The following is a 19472-nucleotide window of genomic DNA, read 5'->3' on the forward strand; positions in this document are numbered from 1 at the left end:
AGTGTGTATATATATATATAATAATAATTGTTTTTTTACAAAATTCATAGTAACCAACCCTGCCTTTAAGTCTATTACAAATGTACACTTTTTTATATATTATTTGAAATGGTCTTTACAGCCTGACAGCAATGAATAATTTATGGGCTCTGAAAATGGAGCGAAAAAGATCCGTCATCTGTAGCTGCTGTAATCCTGTAAAAACTGCCACCAATCACTGCCTTGCGGTCTGCTTGGAAAGAACCAATGAAATGCCTCCTTGCCCCGTTGTGCGTACTCTACCCATGTCGTGTACAAGCCTGAGCTCAGTGCGTGTCGTTGCTGCATTGTGAACAGTAGTCATGTTTGCTTTCAACATTCGGTATGATAATATTAGGTGTTTGCTGACTGGTGAATGAGACGTGAAGTAAAATTGCGGTCCTTTCCGCAGCAGTGCTTGTGCATGTCTGTGTGTGTGTGTGCAACCTTTTCAACATTACCAACCCTGCCTTTAAGATTTATCTAAATAGTGTCACAATTGTTGCAATAATACTTCTAACTATTTTCTTTTAAAACTGTCCAACTGGTCAGCCAATAATAATCTTCATAGAGTACTTCATTGTATTAAACATTTATTTGCAAAACAAGAAGTGCTTGTCATGCACACTGGCAACCAATGTACTAAAATCTGCAGCTTACACACTGTCACACTAAAAATTAGAGAAACGGTTCAAAATGGCTCCCTATCAAAGAGGTGCTGTGTCACAAACAGACATTTGCCAAGCTTAGCCAACAGATGGTGAGCTTGGCATCCTTTTTTAGACTGAGCATTTGGCAAAGGCAAAGTTCAGTGACATCACAAGGCTCTGTACAGTGTGTTGGCACATTCCGCATCCGTTTTTTGTAGATTAATCAGTACACTTTGGAATGTTTTACATCTAATAAATAATACTACTTAATGATACTTTAATACTTAAAATAAATATTTTGTCTCTAACAATTAGTGCATTAACTTGGACCAGTATTACATTTTTAGTTTTTTTGGGAGATAACCTAGTCAAGAGTAGCCTATATGTGAGAGAGAGGCATATATTATCAGTTCCCAAGTTTACCAGCCGTGACAGCGACGCTGGTATTGCTTTCACTTTGGTATTCTACGTGTGTTTCATCATGGCAAAATGTGGTTCTGATGGCACCTACTGTAGTGGTTTTGAGTACCGCTACTTTGCCAAGTGTTTATCTGTGGACAGATTCTGTCGCCACAATAGTGCCACAACCGTGCAAGATGTAGTCACAAAACTTTACAGGTGTGTAGTTGAGATCGAAATGAAGGCCGAGTTCAAAGATCTGTGCGGTCTGAGCAAGGCCCCAGAAGTAGGGGGGTAGGAAGTCATGGCTGGTGTGATCCCATCTCAAGATGAACTCTAGTAGGCTACACAGCATTTAGTGTCCCTTATGTTAAGTTACACACATGAGCAGCAAGATTTGTCCAAGACATTTTGTGTGAATGTGTGACAAGCATTATTACAACCATGAATGCCCCTCATCCCCATACATTTCTTTTATTGGAAACTTTTTTTTATTATTATTACTGATGACCTAGAGGTGGAAACTTGTTCTAAATGTTAATGTTCTGTTAAGGGATTGATTTGATTAAATCCAGATGTGACGCGACCTGGGATTAACCCGTTCTTCTCGAGAATCTAGGTCTTTAACAAAGGGTGCCAAGGAGATTTGCGCTGACTCCAAGGGACACTGAGGCACACACACACACAAGTCCAAATAATTAGTAACATCTGCAGCCAGTCGGTCTTAATCTTGTCAGACGTAACTATACCAAAATATATCTCAATGAAATATTTAATTTAGATCTCAATCCAACAAAATATCAATAAATTCATGATGGTCAGATGATTTAAAAAGTTTATTTAATGTGATGCCATCTGACTTTACTGCTCACATTTGAAGGAGTCCCCTGACGCCTGCGGCCCCTCCCTCTCAATTGGTCCTGACTATCAAAGATGAACCATATCACCTTAAGTGCACTTGATTACGCAAGCACCGCCCCACCCCCTCCTCCTCCTCTTCACATCTCCTTGGGTCTTCTGTGTAATCTGCTGAGATTTAAACCTGCTGCTCCTGTTTAATAAATCCACTGCGATTAAAATAGGATTACAGCTCTGCTTTCGCCTTCCTAATGACATCAGAGCATGAAGCATTTTTTCAACTTATTTTTTATTTTTTTATTTTTTTTGTCAGGTTTTTGCCCAAGCTCACTACTTCATCGTAACTAGACAGGCAGCAATGATCTTTAACTTCCCCCCCCCCCCAAAAAAAAAACCCTAATCCCTGCAGTCCAGCAGGTCAGCCCATCTGTGTGGCTGTTGACATAAGGATTAACCTTATAATGCAGCACACATCGTGTATCAATGCTGTCCTCCTTCACATCAGACTTCTCAATGACAGATAACAACCGAAGAAAATATGCTCCAGTGGCAGGTTGTTGTTCGCTTGAACCTTGAAACCTTCAATTGAAATCGCCCACACCAAAGCAAACGTAGCAAATCTGATCATTTCCTTTGTAGCCACATCTCACATCGCACATGTTGTCCCTCCTGCTTTTATGAATGTGATATGAGGGATGGAGTAAGCAGATCAATGTGACTCGTTTGTCCTGAAGTGGCATTGTCCTGCAATGGTTAAACCCTGTAAGGTCAAAGATTGATTGGAGTTTTACAATAGCTATGCTCATGACCCCTGCAGAAAAATCTATTTAAGATAGTATATTAAGCTATACTTAAATACACAATGCAGCTTAACAGTCAAATGTTTTATCGTCTAGTTTCTGTAGAATTGTCAGTGTGCTGATGAGCAATCGTGTTTTTAATCATTCCATTCTTACCATCCTGGCAAACCTTGCAGTACAAACTCAAATCCTGGCCAAAAGAACCTAGTACCTTCTCTCTACAACAGATTAAAGTTGAGTCCTCCGTGCTTGATATGCTCTGGAATGTAGTGATTTTTATTTATTTTTTTACCTCCTAAGCAGCTGATGGTAAAAAAAAACTTTTTTGCTATTTAAATGTTGAGTTTCGTGACTATTTGGATTAAATGCTTGTAAGCAGGTCAAAATGTGTGTGTTTTAGCCATGCCAGTGCTGTGGCTGTAAGGATGGTAGTTGGGTCTGTCAGCCCAGTCCAGACTGTAATATCTCATCAACTACTTGATACATTGCCATGAAATTGTGTACAGCCAGTCAAGGTCCTCTAAGGGATGAAATGTCTCAACAAAGATTGAATAGATTGCCATAAAATCTGGTACAAACATTTTTTGGGACACACAACTGTTGTTGTATGTTTACATTAATACAGTATTCCAAAACGATAAATCCAATAGCACAACATGAAGAACAAAAATACAGTAGAACAGTTAAAGGATTTGAACATGAAAAAAATATCCAGGGTAACAAAGAATGTGAAATTCCAGGTCTCTTCTCTTCAAAATGATCTGCGTTTGGAGGGGCTGCTTGGACTTTAATATTTCTAAAATCCTGTCTATGCTGTGTTTACATGAACCACCAGTAAAAGTAGAGTCTCACTTTCACACTGTGGGCTCGCATCTAATCAGCTCCAGTACTTAGTGATCAGACCTGCCTGTGGATTATCAATTTGTTAATCTCTTTAAAATGAATATTCCCATCCTCCCCTGATTTTCAGCTAAAATGGTATCTCCCACTGTATCTTTGAACAATCTTGCTTTTGTGTTGTAACGCAGAGGAGAGAGGCAGGCCATTTGTCTTTTGGAATACATTTACTCAGCTGTTTTAAGAGCCTCATTTATTCACTATTTACTATCTGAGCATCCTATTGGTGCCTGTGCCCATTTTGTTTTGCTGAATGCATTTTCCTAAGGGGCAGGTGGTCTGTCCAAGCCTCTTTGTACAAACTTGTGGTTGGGGGGGGTTGCTAATATGAGGCTTTCAACATCTAATCCGGTGCAGGTCTGTTAGTAAAAGCTTATCTTGGGAGTCTCCAATTTCACTGCGTTCCTCATCTACAGGCTCCAACTGCTTCTGGCGTTGGTTATTAACAAAAATGACTTGTTTAATAGAGCTAATTCAATACCTTGCTTCAGTCAATTGTCCTTCCCTCTTCACCGGAAAAACTTGCTTGGTTATCATCACTCTATCTACCCCCCACTGCCCCTGCCCCATTGCTGACAAATCCATACAACTATGTGGGACACAAAGGCTTGGATTTAGCTGCTGGGCCAAAGCGAGGGTGGGCCGGTGGGGGGCAGGGCCAGCATGGAAATTTCTGTTGTTTTTGTCACTACACAGATTTCAGACAAATCAAAACCGCTGCCACCATCACCCCTCCAAAACCCCTTCCTCCCCAGCACAACCCACATGAGCTGTGACCAGTCATCACTTTTATGCTGGAAATGCAGCCAGATCAGGAGTGGCCAGTGGAGGAGAGGCTGCGTGTGCACTGGGGGCCATTGTTGAAAAAGAGCTGACAAGGGCCTGGATGGCGATCTCATTTGAAAGGCAAAAATATTGACGGATCTAATTTGAAGAGTTGGGGTCACAGGCACAGAGTGCACTTTATGATGATGATGTTTACTGTGCTCATACAGCTAAACATATAATTTTAAACAAATGGATCAGCCAATGTGTGCTATACAGTCAGTATTCATACTAGTGTTATAATTTACTATCACATTTCCCACATTGATCAATTATCAAAATAGTAGTATTGAATAATCAATTGACGTAGGCGTAGTCCATGGATTTAGTACTGCACTTCCATAAAGTTTGGGGACTCGAGACAAATTTTTGAAAAGTGATCCAATTTGAATCAGCAGAGGCTGAGACATCCTGAATGTATGCCTTTAAGTATGGGTTCTTACTTTAATTAGACCCTTTTTTGCCCTCTAAATTCCCACTTCTTTTAAACCCAATAACTTCATAGTGCAGACTTTCTATTAAAAACTTAAAGTCTCAAGCCCAGGCCGAGATAACCCTGATGACATCACTGCGACATCAGTAGGGTTATTTTTTCAGACTTTGGAAAGCTCCCTCCAGAGCTAAACCCATTTCATACATGCACTGCAACCCTGAAATGATCTAGACATTACCTGGGGGGAGCTGTATATAAGAACACAAATGTCCCAGTTACACACTTTACCATGCCAGCTCCGTGCCAAGTCTGTGTAAACTCCAATTGAGCCCAAGTGTGAATAGAGCCAGTCATTGTTAGGGGAATTCACATCGAGCGAGTGGACATGTTGACGTTTCTGGCACGTGGCTGGTGCGAAACCAGAAAAAAAAACAACATTCAAGGGTCATTTACCAGAAGAAGGCAATGAACATTTCTAACTGGAGAGACAATGAGATTCGGGAACTTCTGTTAGTGAGGGCTGACGCTGAAATCGCTAGACAAATTCAAGGAATGGCAAGAGACTTGGTTGTTTTTGACCAATTTACGAACCGGCTACCTGGCCGCGGTGTAATCCGCATCATGTCCTCCCTCCTGCACACTCTGTGCCAACCCTCGCTTAAACCAAATGGTATATTTCCAACATGTCTGACACAGACAATCTCCTGTTGTGTGCGACATGTGTAAAAGGGCAACAGACAATGTCCGGAGTTCATAAGAGAAAATGTCTCTACAGAAGACATTATACTATTGTTTTCCCAGGCTGAGTCATACTCCTGATGTCGAGTAGGCTGAACGCCATGTATGAAATCGGTGGAATGGCCCTAATTCTCTAAATTGACAGTTGGTTCTGTGACAAAAACCATGCGTCACAGCCCGGTCTTATCATCCCTAACCATCTGATCGATGATGTAGCCTATTTGTGTCTATTCGCCAATCAAATCCTCATTTTAATCAACTTGACAGGACTGCCACCAGTTTGTTCTTGTGGAAAAACTTGGGAATGGTTAGAGGACGCCCAGTGGCGATACATGTAGTGAGGCAATCAAACTCAATCACAACAAAATGAGTGGGCTTCTGGGCTGTGGAGTGTGACAGAATTTCACTTGCAGATCCTGTGAGATGGAATTATGATTGACATTACAAAATGGAGGTTATGGTTAGTTTGACATTTTAGGAAATATGTTTATTTGCTTTCTTGCCAAGACTTAGCTAGATAAGAAGAATGACACCACCGTCCTGTGTCCAGAAAAAAATCTTGCTTAATGAACAATTTTTTTTTCTTTCTCTTATTCAAAGACATATTATATTTAAAGCTTTAGTTCGTAACGTTTTGATATTAATAAACGTCAGTTACATTCAAGCCAGTGCCAAATGAGTTTCTACAAAGCTAATTAAGACTATCCACTCCACACAACTCTCTCTGTATTTCTCAGTATGGCTACGTTCAGAAGTTTGAGTGAAGATAATTACCATCATGTTTTTTTAATCCTCCGTGTCCTCCTTGGCTACACACAACTGTGTGGAGGAGGGGTGGGGGCGGTGCGCGGTCACTTGTATCATGTGGACACGCTGACATTTTTGTTGTCATTACTTTTAATTCCTCATGGGGGCGACAGAAACTACGCACTATAGCTTTAAGCACATATCAGAAGACATTGAAAGGTGTGTGTGTTTTTTTTTTTTTTTTTCCATACCAAGTACTACCAAATGAGCTAATTTAGCTTAAACTCTGGACCAATAAGAACCACAACGGATGGTGGTAACAAAAAAATCGAACTATTGATAATCTGAGGTAACTCAAGTCAGTGCTGCCGGGCCTCTGTGTTTCCTGTTAGGTAAGAGGCAGCTACAATGGGGAGGAGACGAGAGCAGAAGAGAGGGGGCAATCAATGAGGTCAGTGAATCCTGATTTATTATACAGCACCAGGCCATTAGTGTCACACACACTCTGTCACACTGTGTAGAGATTGCGTGTCTGTGTCTATCCAACGGGGTTTGGCCTGTCGACTAACGCCAAGTGGTTGGGTGGCTTTATTTGACATGAGGGGGAAACATGGCAACCTGAGGGGCTAAGGAGACTGACAAGATTTGACATATTCAAAATAAAGCAAACTGGCACATGAAGCATACGTGAACTTTGAAAATTTTTACTCTACCATTTGGTATTGGAACCAGAAATGTTTTAAATTATATATAAAAAAAAAAAAATCAAAAATCAAGATCTTAAAGGAATAGTTCAAGAATTTGGGAATTGCCTAGAGTTAGATGAGCAGATCGATACCACTATTTGTTCAATATGAAGCTGGAGCCGGTCATGTTGGTTACCTGTTATATATTTTATCTGTAGGCTACAAAAACTGAAGTGCATAAATAAAGTTATAGTATAGTATAGTAAATAAAGTTATAGTATAATAAAGTTGTGGTAGACTCCAGGAAGTCACTGCACTACCCGAACAAGAAATACCCCCCCCCCCCTCCCCCCCCCGCAAAGAAAACAAACGAATGAGTTATAATTGTATAATTATGAACTTTTGCTGGTAAGGAGATGTTATACTTTTCAGACAGAGGTCCCCTGTTTCTAGTCCTTATGCTATAAGATAAGCAGCTGCTGAGCTGACTACAGCTTCATATGAGTGTATCAATCCTCTTATGAAACGCATGGCAGAATTCCCAAAATGTTAAGAATTTCTTTTCAAATGAAATATCCAAAGTGAGAATATGAATGATTTGTAGGTATATAAAAAATCAATGATGCTGCAGCTTAGATCTCACGTGTTATCTTTGAGTTGCATAATAACCTTGAAATGACCTAATGCGTACACATAAATGTACAACTGAGCTGAAGCATGTCCACCTGTTCCGTCATCAGAGACATTACAAAAAAAGAAGAAAATAATCGCTGGAAATACTGCCTTTGCTGTGTAACCACGGCAACTCCTCCCTTAAAATGCAACCTCACCAGAGCCCCCATGCACCGCGGGAATCGAGCAGGAACGGACGCGCTGTCTGACGCTTACCTGGCTTTATTAATAAACCAAGCTGTTCACGTGCTCAACCCAGCCCAGCACAATATTCTGCTACATTAGCAAGGTATTTTTGACCGAGTGATTTATTTTTTTTCTTTCTCTCCTCTCATCCGAGACGGGAGGGATGCTGTTGCTGCTGCTGCTGCTGTGAGGGAGAGAGGTGAACGCAGTTGGAAAAGCAGTTTTTTTTTTTTCTCTCTCTCCTCCAAAGCTCCTCCTCTGCCGTCGGAGAGCGGAGACCGGTCACATTTTGCTCAATGAGAGCAAGAGGGCACCGGAGAGAGGATTTCCTAATTCCACCCTGCTGCTGTGCCGTGCGGCTGTTTTCTCGCCTCTGTCAAAGGTAAGGGCACGCCGCCGTCTGCAGCCTCTCCACGCACCATGCGCCTCGCCAGGGGAACTAATGCTGGGCTGTTTTGGTCGGAGATGCTGGGTAGCCGTTTGTTGTGTGATGATCCAGCTGAAAGGGCGAATGCGTTATTGAAGGGCAGACAGGGAAAAGAGTTGTCAGTGGCACTGCCATCTCAGACGAGCCGTTGAGCTTAAAGGCAAAAGGCTGTGTATCATTGAAAAGTCAAACAGGACAGGACGTGTGTTTTTATGTGCTTTTACCTGAGCAGCAGCGTCATAGCGTTGACCATTTCCACTGACTGCAGCCAAGTGATGTCCGTAAACCGTCGGCCTTCACGTTTCGTGATATTTCCCCAGGTAAAAACAGCAGGTTTCCGATTTTTGATTGCAAGTTGTCACAATTAACACTAAATGGTATGCAGCTAATGTAGGTGTACTAAGGCCACACAATGGGCACAGTGGACTATGTCACTTAATTACACGTAAATATTCAAACTTGTTATCAATTCTTGATTTATTTTTTCGTAATCTATATTTTATCTTAATTATAGATTTATTTTAGAGTGCAGTGAGATAATAGAGACCATGGGATGATTTACAACACATGCATTATATGCATTTTAAGATGTGTAGTTATGACATGTCTGCATAACATTGTAAATTGATTTCCTGTTTGATTTTTATTTCAGAATATCTAGCCTACTGTAGCTTTTTTTTTGGCAGTGGTCAGGCATTTTAGTCCTGGTTTTTCAACCGACTTCCACAGCAACAAGGATCATTGATTAGTGTAGCTTTTTTATTTTTGTATTCATATAAAGAAAGGTGAAATGTCAAAATCACAAATGACCAGTTATTCTGTTTATAATTGGATAGTTGTAAAAAAGAAAGCTACAGAAGCGCACATTTGAGAATCTGTATTTGTGAAATACAGAAGCCAAAATTAGAAAAGACTTTTATGATCATCACTTTGTAGCATTACACCATCTAAACTAACAAAGCATAATCTATAAATAAACCTTGTTTACTTGATATCCTATTTCAATTTAATTGTATTTTGATGTTAATGTTACATTCTTGAGTCTCTTTTCTGGTTCAATAATTTATGTTTCTTCATTCTGTTGACATTGTCCAGCAGAGGCTAATATGAAGACATCATTTGGCAAACCAGACCCTGGAAAGCCCCTACAATCTTTTCAACACATTTGAAACTGAAGACAGCGTCATGCATTGTCTCCCGTAAAACCTGCTCCCTGCTCTTCCTACCCAGCCATTGACAGTGAGGACACCACGAGCTGCACAGACATGGGTTCAGATCAACCCTGCATGGATGCACTAGAGAGAAGGCCCACGTTGGGTGCTGCCTGTAAGCGGCAGGCCCACCGGTGTCTGCGGAAAAAGCTGAGGCCAGTGCGAATCGTGGGGTTCATCCTCAGCCTGGTGGCCGTAAGTGCTGTCTCCTTCAGTGCCTTGACCTGGAGCTCAGGGGGTTTCAGTGAGTCAGTGCTCCCCCAGGAAAGTCTCCACCAGTCGACCCCCCACAGGACTCTACTTTTCACCCAACACCAGAGGGACCCCAATGTGTCAGCCGACATGCCAACAGCCATGAAATCTACAGCAAAATTCAACGAGAGCCAGGGGGAGTACCCGCCAGACCTTTTCACTCGTGCGGAGAGGCGCAGAGGAGCCGTGGTCCTCCACATGTTTGGCATGATCTACATGTTCATTGCCTTAGCCATAGTGTGTGACGAGTTCTTCGTCCCAGCGCTGACGGTCATCACAGAGAAGCTGACCATTTCGGATGACGTAGCGGGTGCCACCTTCATGGCAGCAGGCGGCTCGGCCCCGGAGCTCTTCACCTCCATCATCGGTGTCTTCATCTCACACAGCAACGTGGGCATCGGGACCATCGTTGGCTCGGCCGTCTTCAACATCCTCTTTGTGATTGGGATGTGTGCCATCTTCTCCAAGGAGATCCTCAACCTAACATGGTGGCCTCTCTTCCGAGATGTCTCCTTCTACATCCTGGATCTGATCATGCTCATCATCTTCTTCCTGGATAACGTCATCTCCATGTGGGAAAGTATCACGCTGCTCTCGGCCTACGCCGCCTACGTGATCTTCATGAAGTGCAACAGCACAGTCGAGAACTTCGTCAAGGGTTGCATGAACAAGAACCAAGTGGTAGAAGTAGAAGTACAGCCCAAGGTGAGTTGGTTTCTCTAGCCGTGTTTTTCTCCCACTTCCCTTCACCACCATCTGCTCTGAAAATATGAGTTTATATGAAAGGTCAGACTAGGGCTGTGCAATTAATCGAAATTTTAATCACAATTACGAGTTTGGCTCCTTATGATCACAAAAACAGAATAATCGAGAAAAACGATTATTTTGCACATTATGTTTTGCAAGTAAACTCTTATTTTGTCTTGTGTTCTGAATGAAAGGGAAATTTCACAGTTCAAGGTTGATTTTCACTGTTGATTTGTTTAACTTTTTCGCTGTTTTTTAAGTTCCGTAATTGCAACATCTTTCCAAAAGTCAATGAGTAATCGTGTTAAATAATCGTGATTTCAGTATAATCGTGATTATGATTTTTTTTCCATAATCAAGCAGCCCTATGTCAGACTTCGAGGACGTTAACGTAGGTGTGCAGTAATACAAGTTTTAGTATATGGCTGATAGAAATGACCTTCCATGTCTCCTCTGGCATGGGAACACAAACACTCATCCTTTTACACATAGCATGCAGCTGTTTTGTTATTTTAATGAAGTCAGGCTTACTGTGATGAAACCAGTTTGTTTATGGAGACATGCTTTTAATTCCATGCATCTTTTTTTTTGTTCTCATCAACCTAATGGTCATTTTCAGATGAGACCAATGTCTCACAGATGTCCCACACTCTTTGATCATTCAATATTCAACAAGCCATGTAAAACATTTGTTTCATGAGACTGACTTATGGCATACATGTGCATTACTTTCGATTAAAATAACAGGAACTATGCAGGTGTAAATATAGAGGACTTTCAACAACTAAACTGACCAGGCATTAATGTGGTTTAAACAATGCTGCACAGGGCTGGCATACAGTATTCCACTGTGGGATTAATAAAACAGAGTCGAATGTATAATTCTGGGTTAAGCTCTACAAATTGTGTCCTGGTCTGAAAAACAAATCCCTTGTAAAATCTCAGGAGCTATTTTTTCCCCAGTTAACAATTTCCTTAAATAATATTGTATTTAAATAGTTTCGTAAACATGCAAATCACATACAGCATGACAAGGTGAACCACATGCAGTAAATGGCTTCAGGATTGCTGTGATAGTCTTGGTAGTTCTATGTTCCTCCATATTTGCTCTCAAGGGAGGTTCTTCATTCAATTCAGTCATTCAGTGTATTATTTTACTTTTTGCTCAACAACATAAACAGTGAATACTCCATAGACAAAAACTGTAGAAATCATTGTTACTTTACATAACATTCACCCCCTCAATGATACTTGAGGGCAAAAGACACTGCAGTGCAATTTGATACCGGTGTAGAGATTATCCAGATGGATTTAGATTTCTTTATGACATGAGATGGAAATTAAATTTCGTGAAAGTTGTATTGTAAAGCTTTAATTAAATCAGGATTTATTCTAAGTACATAAAGGATATTTAAAGGGCCGGTTTCACAATGTTGTTGGGGGGGGAAAACTCTCACAGGAGCCAACATCGCCATTTGATTTGCAGTTTTTAAACCAAAATGCGAAAATGAAAGCCTCTCTTCATTTAAAATAGCAAGCATGGAAATAGTTATTTTCTGTAGCTCCTATTCTGCCACACTAATTTGATCTAGGGCTTCCGTGCACGAGTGAGAACTGAGGTGCACAGGCTGAGTGCCAGAGAATGCTACGGTGACCTTGAGCTGCAAGGGATTGTGGGTACTTTGGCCAACGTGTGTGTGTGGGTGTGGGTGTGGGTGTGTGTGGGTGTGTGTGTGTGTGACTTTCGATGAGGGGAAGAAATAGTGCGAGACAGATGAGTCGATCAAACCCCACCATCATGTCTCATCTCCTATGACGCTTATAGCAGACTTAGCCTCTCCTCTCTCTTGCATTGTGGGTAACAATCCCATGTCTGCACCTCTCAGCACCCTGCTTTGAAAACATATAAAATAAATGAATTTAACATCATTACAGTCTAAAGATTTTATTTTACTAGAAATAGGTTGTCAGTCAACCTCTTTTATTTTGTAGTCTGGGTCTACAAGGGTTAATGGAACTAGAAAGGCACAAATATTATTAGACTATAATCATCTAAACACTTTTTTTAATCAAGCTTTGACACTTTGGGGACGCGTGTATTTCAAGACGTGTTATTTTGAGATTTAATTGCCAATTTAGCAGGTGTGTGTGTGTGTGTGTGTGTGTGTGTGTGTGTGTGTGTGTGTGTGTGTGGGGGGGTGTCCATACATGAGTAATGGGAGTAAAACAGGAGAACAAGGACAAGTGTCCTGCAAAAATATGATCGAGGGTTGTAGTTTTGTGCTTCTTTTTCTTTCTTTCTATTTTTAAGCTACATTCGCTGCTATGAACTGAGAGCAGCTTTTTTTATTTATTTTTTATAAGTTAATCATTTCACTGTCATGACCGAGCTCCAAGGTGCCCTTAATCTTCCATACTGTACAGTTCAGGTGTAAAGTATTGCATTGTGAGGACAATAGGGTATTATTTGAGGCCATGCACTTGATTAAAATGGGCTTTCCTGAGATTATTTCATGCATTATGATATTGGGACGTCCCCGTTGTGTGTTACATTGCTACCATAGGCAGAAACACAGACAGCCAACAGCAAAAGAGAAGTGTCACCGTAAGTATAAAAGTGTGTAGGTTGCTTGGTTGGTAATTGGGAGTTGGCCGTCAACAATGTATGCTATATACCATGTCAAATTCAATTCTGAGAGCAACATGGACAGCAGTGTGATGTTTTGCATTTAGCAGTCGTCAGTCAATTTTGTACTGTCTGCCACCGCTGCCTTCCCTCTCACTACAGAACTGCTTGTACTGCGTTCTCTTTTTTTATCGACATGAAAAGTTTCTTTTGTGAGACTTGTTTGTTCTGCTCCTGGTAACATAAAAATAGCTGGCTTTGTTTCTCTTATTTTCTCCAAAATAATGCCTTATAGCTTCCAGGCGGAGTGTTAAATGGTTGGAGGAGGGCTTGCTTTTTCCATCATTTGACAGTTCAGAGGTGGCCAGTAAAAATTTTGCAGAGATTAGAGGTACCCCTAATTTCGTATTGGTAAAGGCTCCATATTCCTTTTTTAGCCCAGGGATGAGGTGGAACATTAACAATACAACACAAAAGAACTGTCACATCTTAGTGGATGCTAGGTCTATTTAAAGCCATTGTTTTACAGCAGGTCAATAAATGGTCAGCCTAATTATGTAATCTGCAATAATCTCTCAATTCAGTTAACACAACCATGAATGCTCCAACGTTCCATGCACTTAGAATGATTTGGAATTATAGCTGATAGAAAAGCAAAAGCTTTTGCTTTCAGCACATTAAGTTTGAGACAGGTAAGAGGAAGTTGACACCTCACATAGTTTGTGGAGTGACATGTGGATTCGTTCTCTCTCTCTTTTTTTCTGTAAATCTTAGTTGTGCCTGTTTTGAAATACTCAAAAAATCTATTATTACTGTAACCACTTACCACTGATGACAACTTGACACAAAGTTTCAGAACCTCAGCTCCCAGTCAATGGAGGTGGAAAATTAACTCTGCTTGCACCCCTAAAAAATCCTCTTAATGTGACCGTTAACAAAGTATACTTAAACCTGCATTAACTGTTTTTTGTGGCCACTCGGGAGCCGTGGAAACAAGTTGTTAACACAACATTGACCTATTATTCTATTTGAGATTGATCTTGCAATGTTAGCAAACTCATGCTTATTTCCACTTTCAGCAGACACAAAGCAACAGCAGTAATTAGCTTTCATTTGGGGTTGTGTTTCTGGCCACCTAATGAATTAAGGCCAATATTCAATTTTCCTTTCACTCTGTTTTGCTCTCCTGCAATTCCTAAAAGAAATATGTGACTCTTAAGCTGCTAAATGCTCCACTATGTTCACTAGCTACTCGCTAACTGTGTCTGTCTTATGTTTAGTGCTTGGCAGGTAGCGTACAGTTGGTTGTTAGAGCTTTTTCAAAACAGCTGCCACTGAAAATGATGCTATGAATGTGGTGACAGTGAAACAGACAGCACAGTTGTGGGCCATAAAACCAAAACAATGGGCTGAAAGACACTAAAACCCTGTCAGGGGAACCGTAGCCCCGGCTGATAATTGTCCGCAGATTCATCACTTTCACTCCCCTCTTTCACATTCGCATAGTTCTTTGATCCATTGTTAATATAAAAAATATTGATAATAGCAGCTTTTACTCAAAAGTGTTAGATATCATCAACATCAAGACATTAAACTCATGTAATCCTGCTTCAGAGTTGTCAGTTCAGTTGATATCCAGTGCATGACATTTGTTCATCTTTGACCCAAACAGATGTTAGAAGGATGTATTTACCTATTACCGGTAGTTCTGGCCTGATTGGTACCTAATAACTTTGTTTACTTAATGAGTGCTTAGATGCTGGTTAATCTCACAACAAGGGTACTCTGCCTTAGCCCAGCGAGTTAGGTTGCCACCTCTGCCACTCTAAGTCCTATGAGATGCAACCCTGCAGACTGGTTGTATTTTCTCTCATCTATTTTTGTTTGTAATCAGAATTTTGGGGGTTTGACACATGATTGTTTTTCTTGTTAGAGCAGACAGGCGCTTAAATGGAGGGTGAATACAGGTATATTCAGACATATTGTCATTTGAACATTAAAGCTTGCAAACCTGTTCCAGTAGAAACCAAAATACAAGTATAAACCTGAAAATGAGCATAATATAATATAATAATAAATAACATCCTAATATCCTGAGATAACACAGCCAAATACTAATTTAGAGAAATTATCATTGTTTGAAAGTACTGATTTTGTATTGACTCCAGAGGTTAGGCCTACAAAACATTGCAGTGCAACAAATACTACCTTTTGTGAAGCATAAAGTGATGGTTCGGAGTAATTTCACCCTAGGGTCCTTTGCACCATGACCTCGACCAGCAACACTTCAGCAAGTTCACCTGGGGTTATTGCGAGTTAGCATTAGGTGAGTGTAGCGTGAACAGCTTAGGCGCAAAAGTTAATGGATCGAGTGTCTCTTAACATTACCCACTATTCAGCTGACCGGAAATGATACCAAAGGTCTACACTAGTATATATAGGTTATGCACTCATAAGCGTGGATTGTAAAGTTTGTAAGTAAGGAATAACACTTGCCTGCTGGCTTCTGCTCTCTGCTGTTGTTGTTGCTGCTGTAAGACGAGTGCTTAGGGACATTACAAATTACAACACCGAAAAAGATGCAACAAAATATATTTTTTAATTTAACTTATTTTTTAAAGTAAGTGCTGTAGTATAACTAGCAGGAGACAAGTAATAATTGAGGTAAGTTTGGAGACATTACCTTATTTAATCATTAAATTAATAAATATTTTTGTTGCATCTCTTTTCGGTGTTGTAATTTGTAGATGTCCCTAAGCACTCTTACTGCCCGGTAGTAACAGCAGCAGCAGCAGCAGCAGCAGAGAGCAGAAGCCAGCAGGCAAGTGTTATTTACATAAACTTCTGGTGTACTTACAAACTTTACAATCCATCGTTTTATGAGAGCATAACCTATTTGTACTACTGTAGACGTTTGGTATCATTTCGGGCATTATTAGTGGGGTAATGTTAAGAGACACTTCAGATCCATTAGCCTCTGCGCTAAGCTATTCAGCTGATAACGCTACTCTACGCTAACGCTCCCAATGTTCGACCCAGGTGAAAAAAGCTTCTGGGGGGGGTGTTTGGCTCGAGATCATGGTGCAAAGGACCCTAGGGTGAAATTACTCCAAACCATCACTTTAAATATTCAGTTTTGACATTATTTTGAGGCTATTTGTTGTTTGACTGCAATATTGCATGCTATTGTTATTCTGACACTTCTGTCATGTCAGTCCTCCCTCTGCATTAGTGTCAAAGGATGACTACAGTGTCACACATCTTGGCCCTGCGAGTTACACAACAAACTTTTGTCCATACATCGCTATAGGTTGTTTATTCCTACTCTCTAATCATAAATTAGCGCCCCTAGAGGTTGCAGGAAATACGACCCACAGCAGGAATGTTTTCTGTCCTCATATCTAAACTACAGAATGTAACAGCCGCGGTTAACATTGTGAAATGGTTACAGTTTTGTTAGGTTTAGGCACAAAACTTAAGTTTTAAGCGTAAGCACCTAAACTACTCAGTTAAGTTTAGAAAAAGATTGTGGTTTGGGTTAAATCATTAGCCATTTAGTTTTATTTTCAAACAGGAATTGAATCCTGGTCTCCTGGGTGAAAAGTCCTGTGTTTGTTTGACCCATTCACCACCACAACCTCCCACCTTGCACAGATTTTGGCGCATTTTCCTGCTTTGTTCCCCTAATAATTAAGGGACGCCATTAGAGGGCACCGCCACTATAAACGTAAATATGAGTCATAATTGCTGCTTCAACAAACAACTTTACAGTATGGGAGCGTTTTTTTTCCGGGGGAGGACCGTCTCGAGCTACAAGGGTTGTTAGGTCAAAGACGGTGTCATTTGACTGTATTGCTGCTCTTAATTGTTGCATGTTCTCTTACAGTTAAGCTTCTTAGTATGATGGTGTCAGTGACTTAACGGGACAGAATCAACTTTGGCCCATGCACAAAGGATTGATTACTGACCACTAGTATGTGCAGAAGAGCCGAAGGAGGTCACCAACGCATGATGCCTTTTCCGCCCTATCTGAACACATCTGACACCCACACACTCAGTAAATCCTTACTACACAGAGAGTTGAAGGTCACAATAGAACTAGAGGCTCACAAGCTCGGAAGATCATGGCAGTGCAACATGGAGGAGTGTGAATATCACTAGCTCTAGGTTGTCTCTGCTTCAGCCATTTGTCACTGGTAAAGCAACAGATGCGTGCGTGCTACAGTTGGCTTTGCATGCTTCAGGTTCCCCACTGAAACAATAATTTGTCCAACTCTTTTTCTTTTTGTGTGCAAAAAAAAACAAATGTCCAGAAAGCCAAGCCAATCAATGCTGGCATCTTAACAACACTCCACAGTGAATAAAGAAAAGTAGCATTTTTCTATTCCAATCTGTAACACTTTTTCTATTTACAGCCATCATAATGGATTTTTCCCTTTCTAAAGAGCTCAGTTTAGGCCTGAAATGGCATAAAGTCTGATTTATTAAGAGCAGCAGTGCAGGCCTGCTCTGGCTGTACATGGCATTAGGAGGGGCTTTCATCCTATGCACCGCCCCCTCCTCAGGACCAGCTCACCAGGCCGGCCCTTGCTTATCTTGTTATCTTGTGGCCTCTCTCATTGTTTGCCTGATGGACTGACTGGCTGCCTTTGAGCTGGCTCTGACAGATCAGATTAGCTAGCACTTTGTGCACTATAGTTTTATGAAAGACAGAGGAGTAACATGCCCCCTTCTACTTGTTACTATCATCGTGTCACACCAAAAGTCTGAGTTTGTCATTTTTGCACGGTCACATCCGACAACACATCATGAACCACTGAACGGGTTGTTGAACAGTGAGTAGCATCTTCCAAGCTACATTTGATTATACTAGTTAAATACGTTATTCCATATGTGATGAGTGTGACATCAGTATAAGAATGAGCAAATTAAATGATTTTACAAGTAATTGTAAGACATTGCAAGATTTTGCATCCAACCACAATATTTGATGCCTGTTAACGTCAATGTTGGATTAGCCAGTATGTATCGAGGCAGATGTTAGTTCTGTTGAGGTGGTAGGTGTGACCTCTGATGTATTACCAAGCTATAAATAGCACCACAGAGGCGAGATCTTCCATCAGGATGCGCTTCAAAGATCACTTACAAAGTGGTTTCTGTACAAGGTTTGTGTTTCCTCCCTGTGAATTTAGACATCCAGGCACCAGTGCTGATGCTGTACACCTTCTGTATATACACACATGAAACCTGGTGTTGCATGCTGCACGTTGTGCTATTTTTTTAATTTTTTTTTTAAATCTTTATCAGAGTAAATTTTCATCTCATACACTAAAATACCAGCACTGCACTACATGAACTCTGTCACTAGCCCTTTATTTTAGTCCTGTGTGACGTGTTCATGGGATTATCTCCCATTAATACGGATATCCACCTAATTTTCAGCAAAATCCAGATGTGCACTGCTGAACTCCTACCAAATTATAAACTGCATCTGTTTCACATTGCGTCTTTGGGCTGTGCTGTAATAAAAGCCGTTGTATAGCTAATTTCGAGGAAATGCTGTTAAAATAGGCACATTTGTTATTTGAAGTAAAAGTATGGTTTGTAAAATATCTCAAAACTAACCCCCACTTTGTATTGTAGGCATGTCCAGATTGTGGGCTACTATACTACTTTCTTTTTGCTGTATCATTTCTACGGTACGTGCCCTTGTCCTTGGGTGTTTCTGTGAAAGCGAGTATTCATGTTTGTATCTTTTTAAAAGGAAAGTTGTAGAATGGACCTTGGTTAAAACTGAATGAAAAATAGGTAGAAGTCGATAATGCTTGTGTGTATTTCGTGCAGGCCCAAGGTTAGTGACTAAGGGCTAGGTAGAAACAACCAAATAGAAGCACTCTACAGTAAATACTGAAGCATAGTTTAATTAATATCAGAAAGTAGAGGAAATATGGTTTCATTGATGGTTTGATGCAAAGTTTAACTGTAAAGAAGCTGAGCTGTCTTTGTTTATGCAGTCATTGGTGTTTTAAGGTTGTATACATGCACATTGGTCTGCACAAAACTCTGCACATACAGTACTATTACTGCCAGGAAGAAACAGAATTGTTTTGGCGATGGAGCTCAGTCAGCGACAACAGAGCCAGAGTCCAATAATTTAAAAATAGAAAGCCTGCGACTTTGATCTCACCATGACGATGAGGAGTCCAAGTTTTATCATCCGTTCCAGCTGTGGCTCCTTGTCTAAGTATGGGGGAGGGGAGGTAAGGGAGAGCGCTACTGTAGAGCCAGTAATGAGTTTTC

General features: G+C 40.7%; 1 protein-coding gene across 13 annotated transcripts in view; it reads left to right on the forward strand.

Annotated features, from left to right (window-relative positions):
* The first annotated feature begins 7822 nt into the window (after window positions 1–7822).
* Window positions 7823–19472, forward strand: part of LOC120573234 (sodium/potassium/calcium exchanger 2-like) — a 47134-nt gene continuing 35484 nt past the window's right edge. For 2 of the 13 annotated variants that reach the window (XM_039822808.1, XM_039822812.1), the window contains exons 1-2: window positions 7823–8291; window positions 9435–10504. In XM_039822808.1, the coding sequence (XP_039678742.1) occupies window positions 9602–10504 (903 nt within the window). In that variant the 5' untranslated portion in view covers window positions 7823–8291; window positions 9435–9601. The other 11 variants (XM_039822809.1, XM_039822813.1, XM_039822815.1 and 8 more) reach the window with 11 other exon arrangements.

The sequence above is a fragment of the Perca fluviatilis genome, chromosome 14 (genome assembly GCF_010015445.1).
Source record: "Perca fluviatilis chromosome 14, GENO_Pfluv_1.0, whole genome shotgun sequence".
Taxonomy (NCBI): Eukaryota; Metazoa; Chordata; class Actinopteri; order Perciformes; family Percidae; genus Perca; species Perca fluviatilis.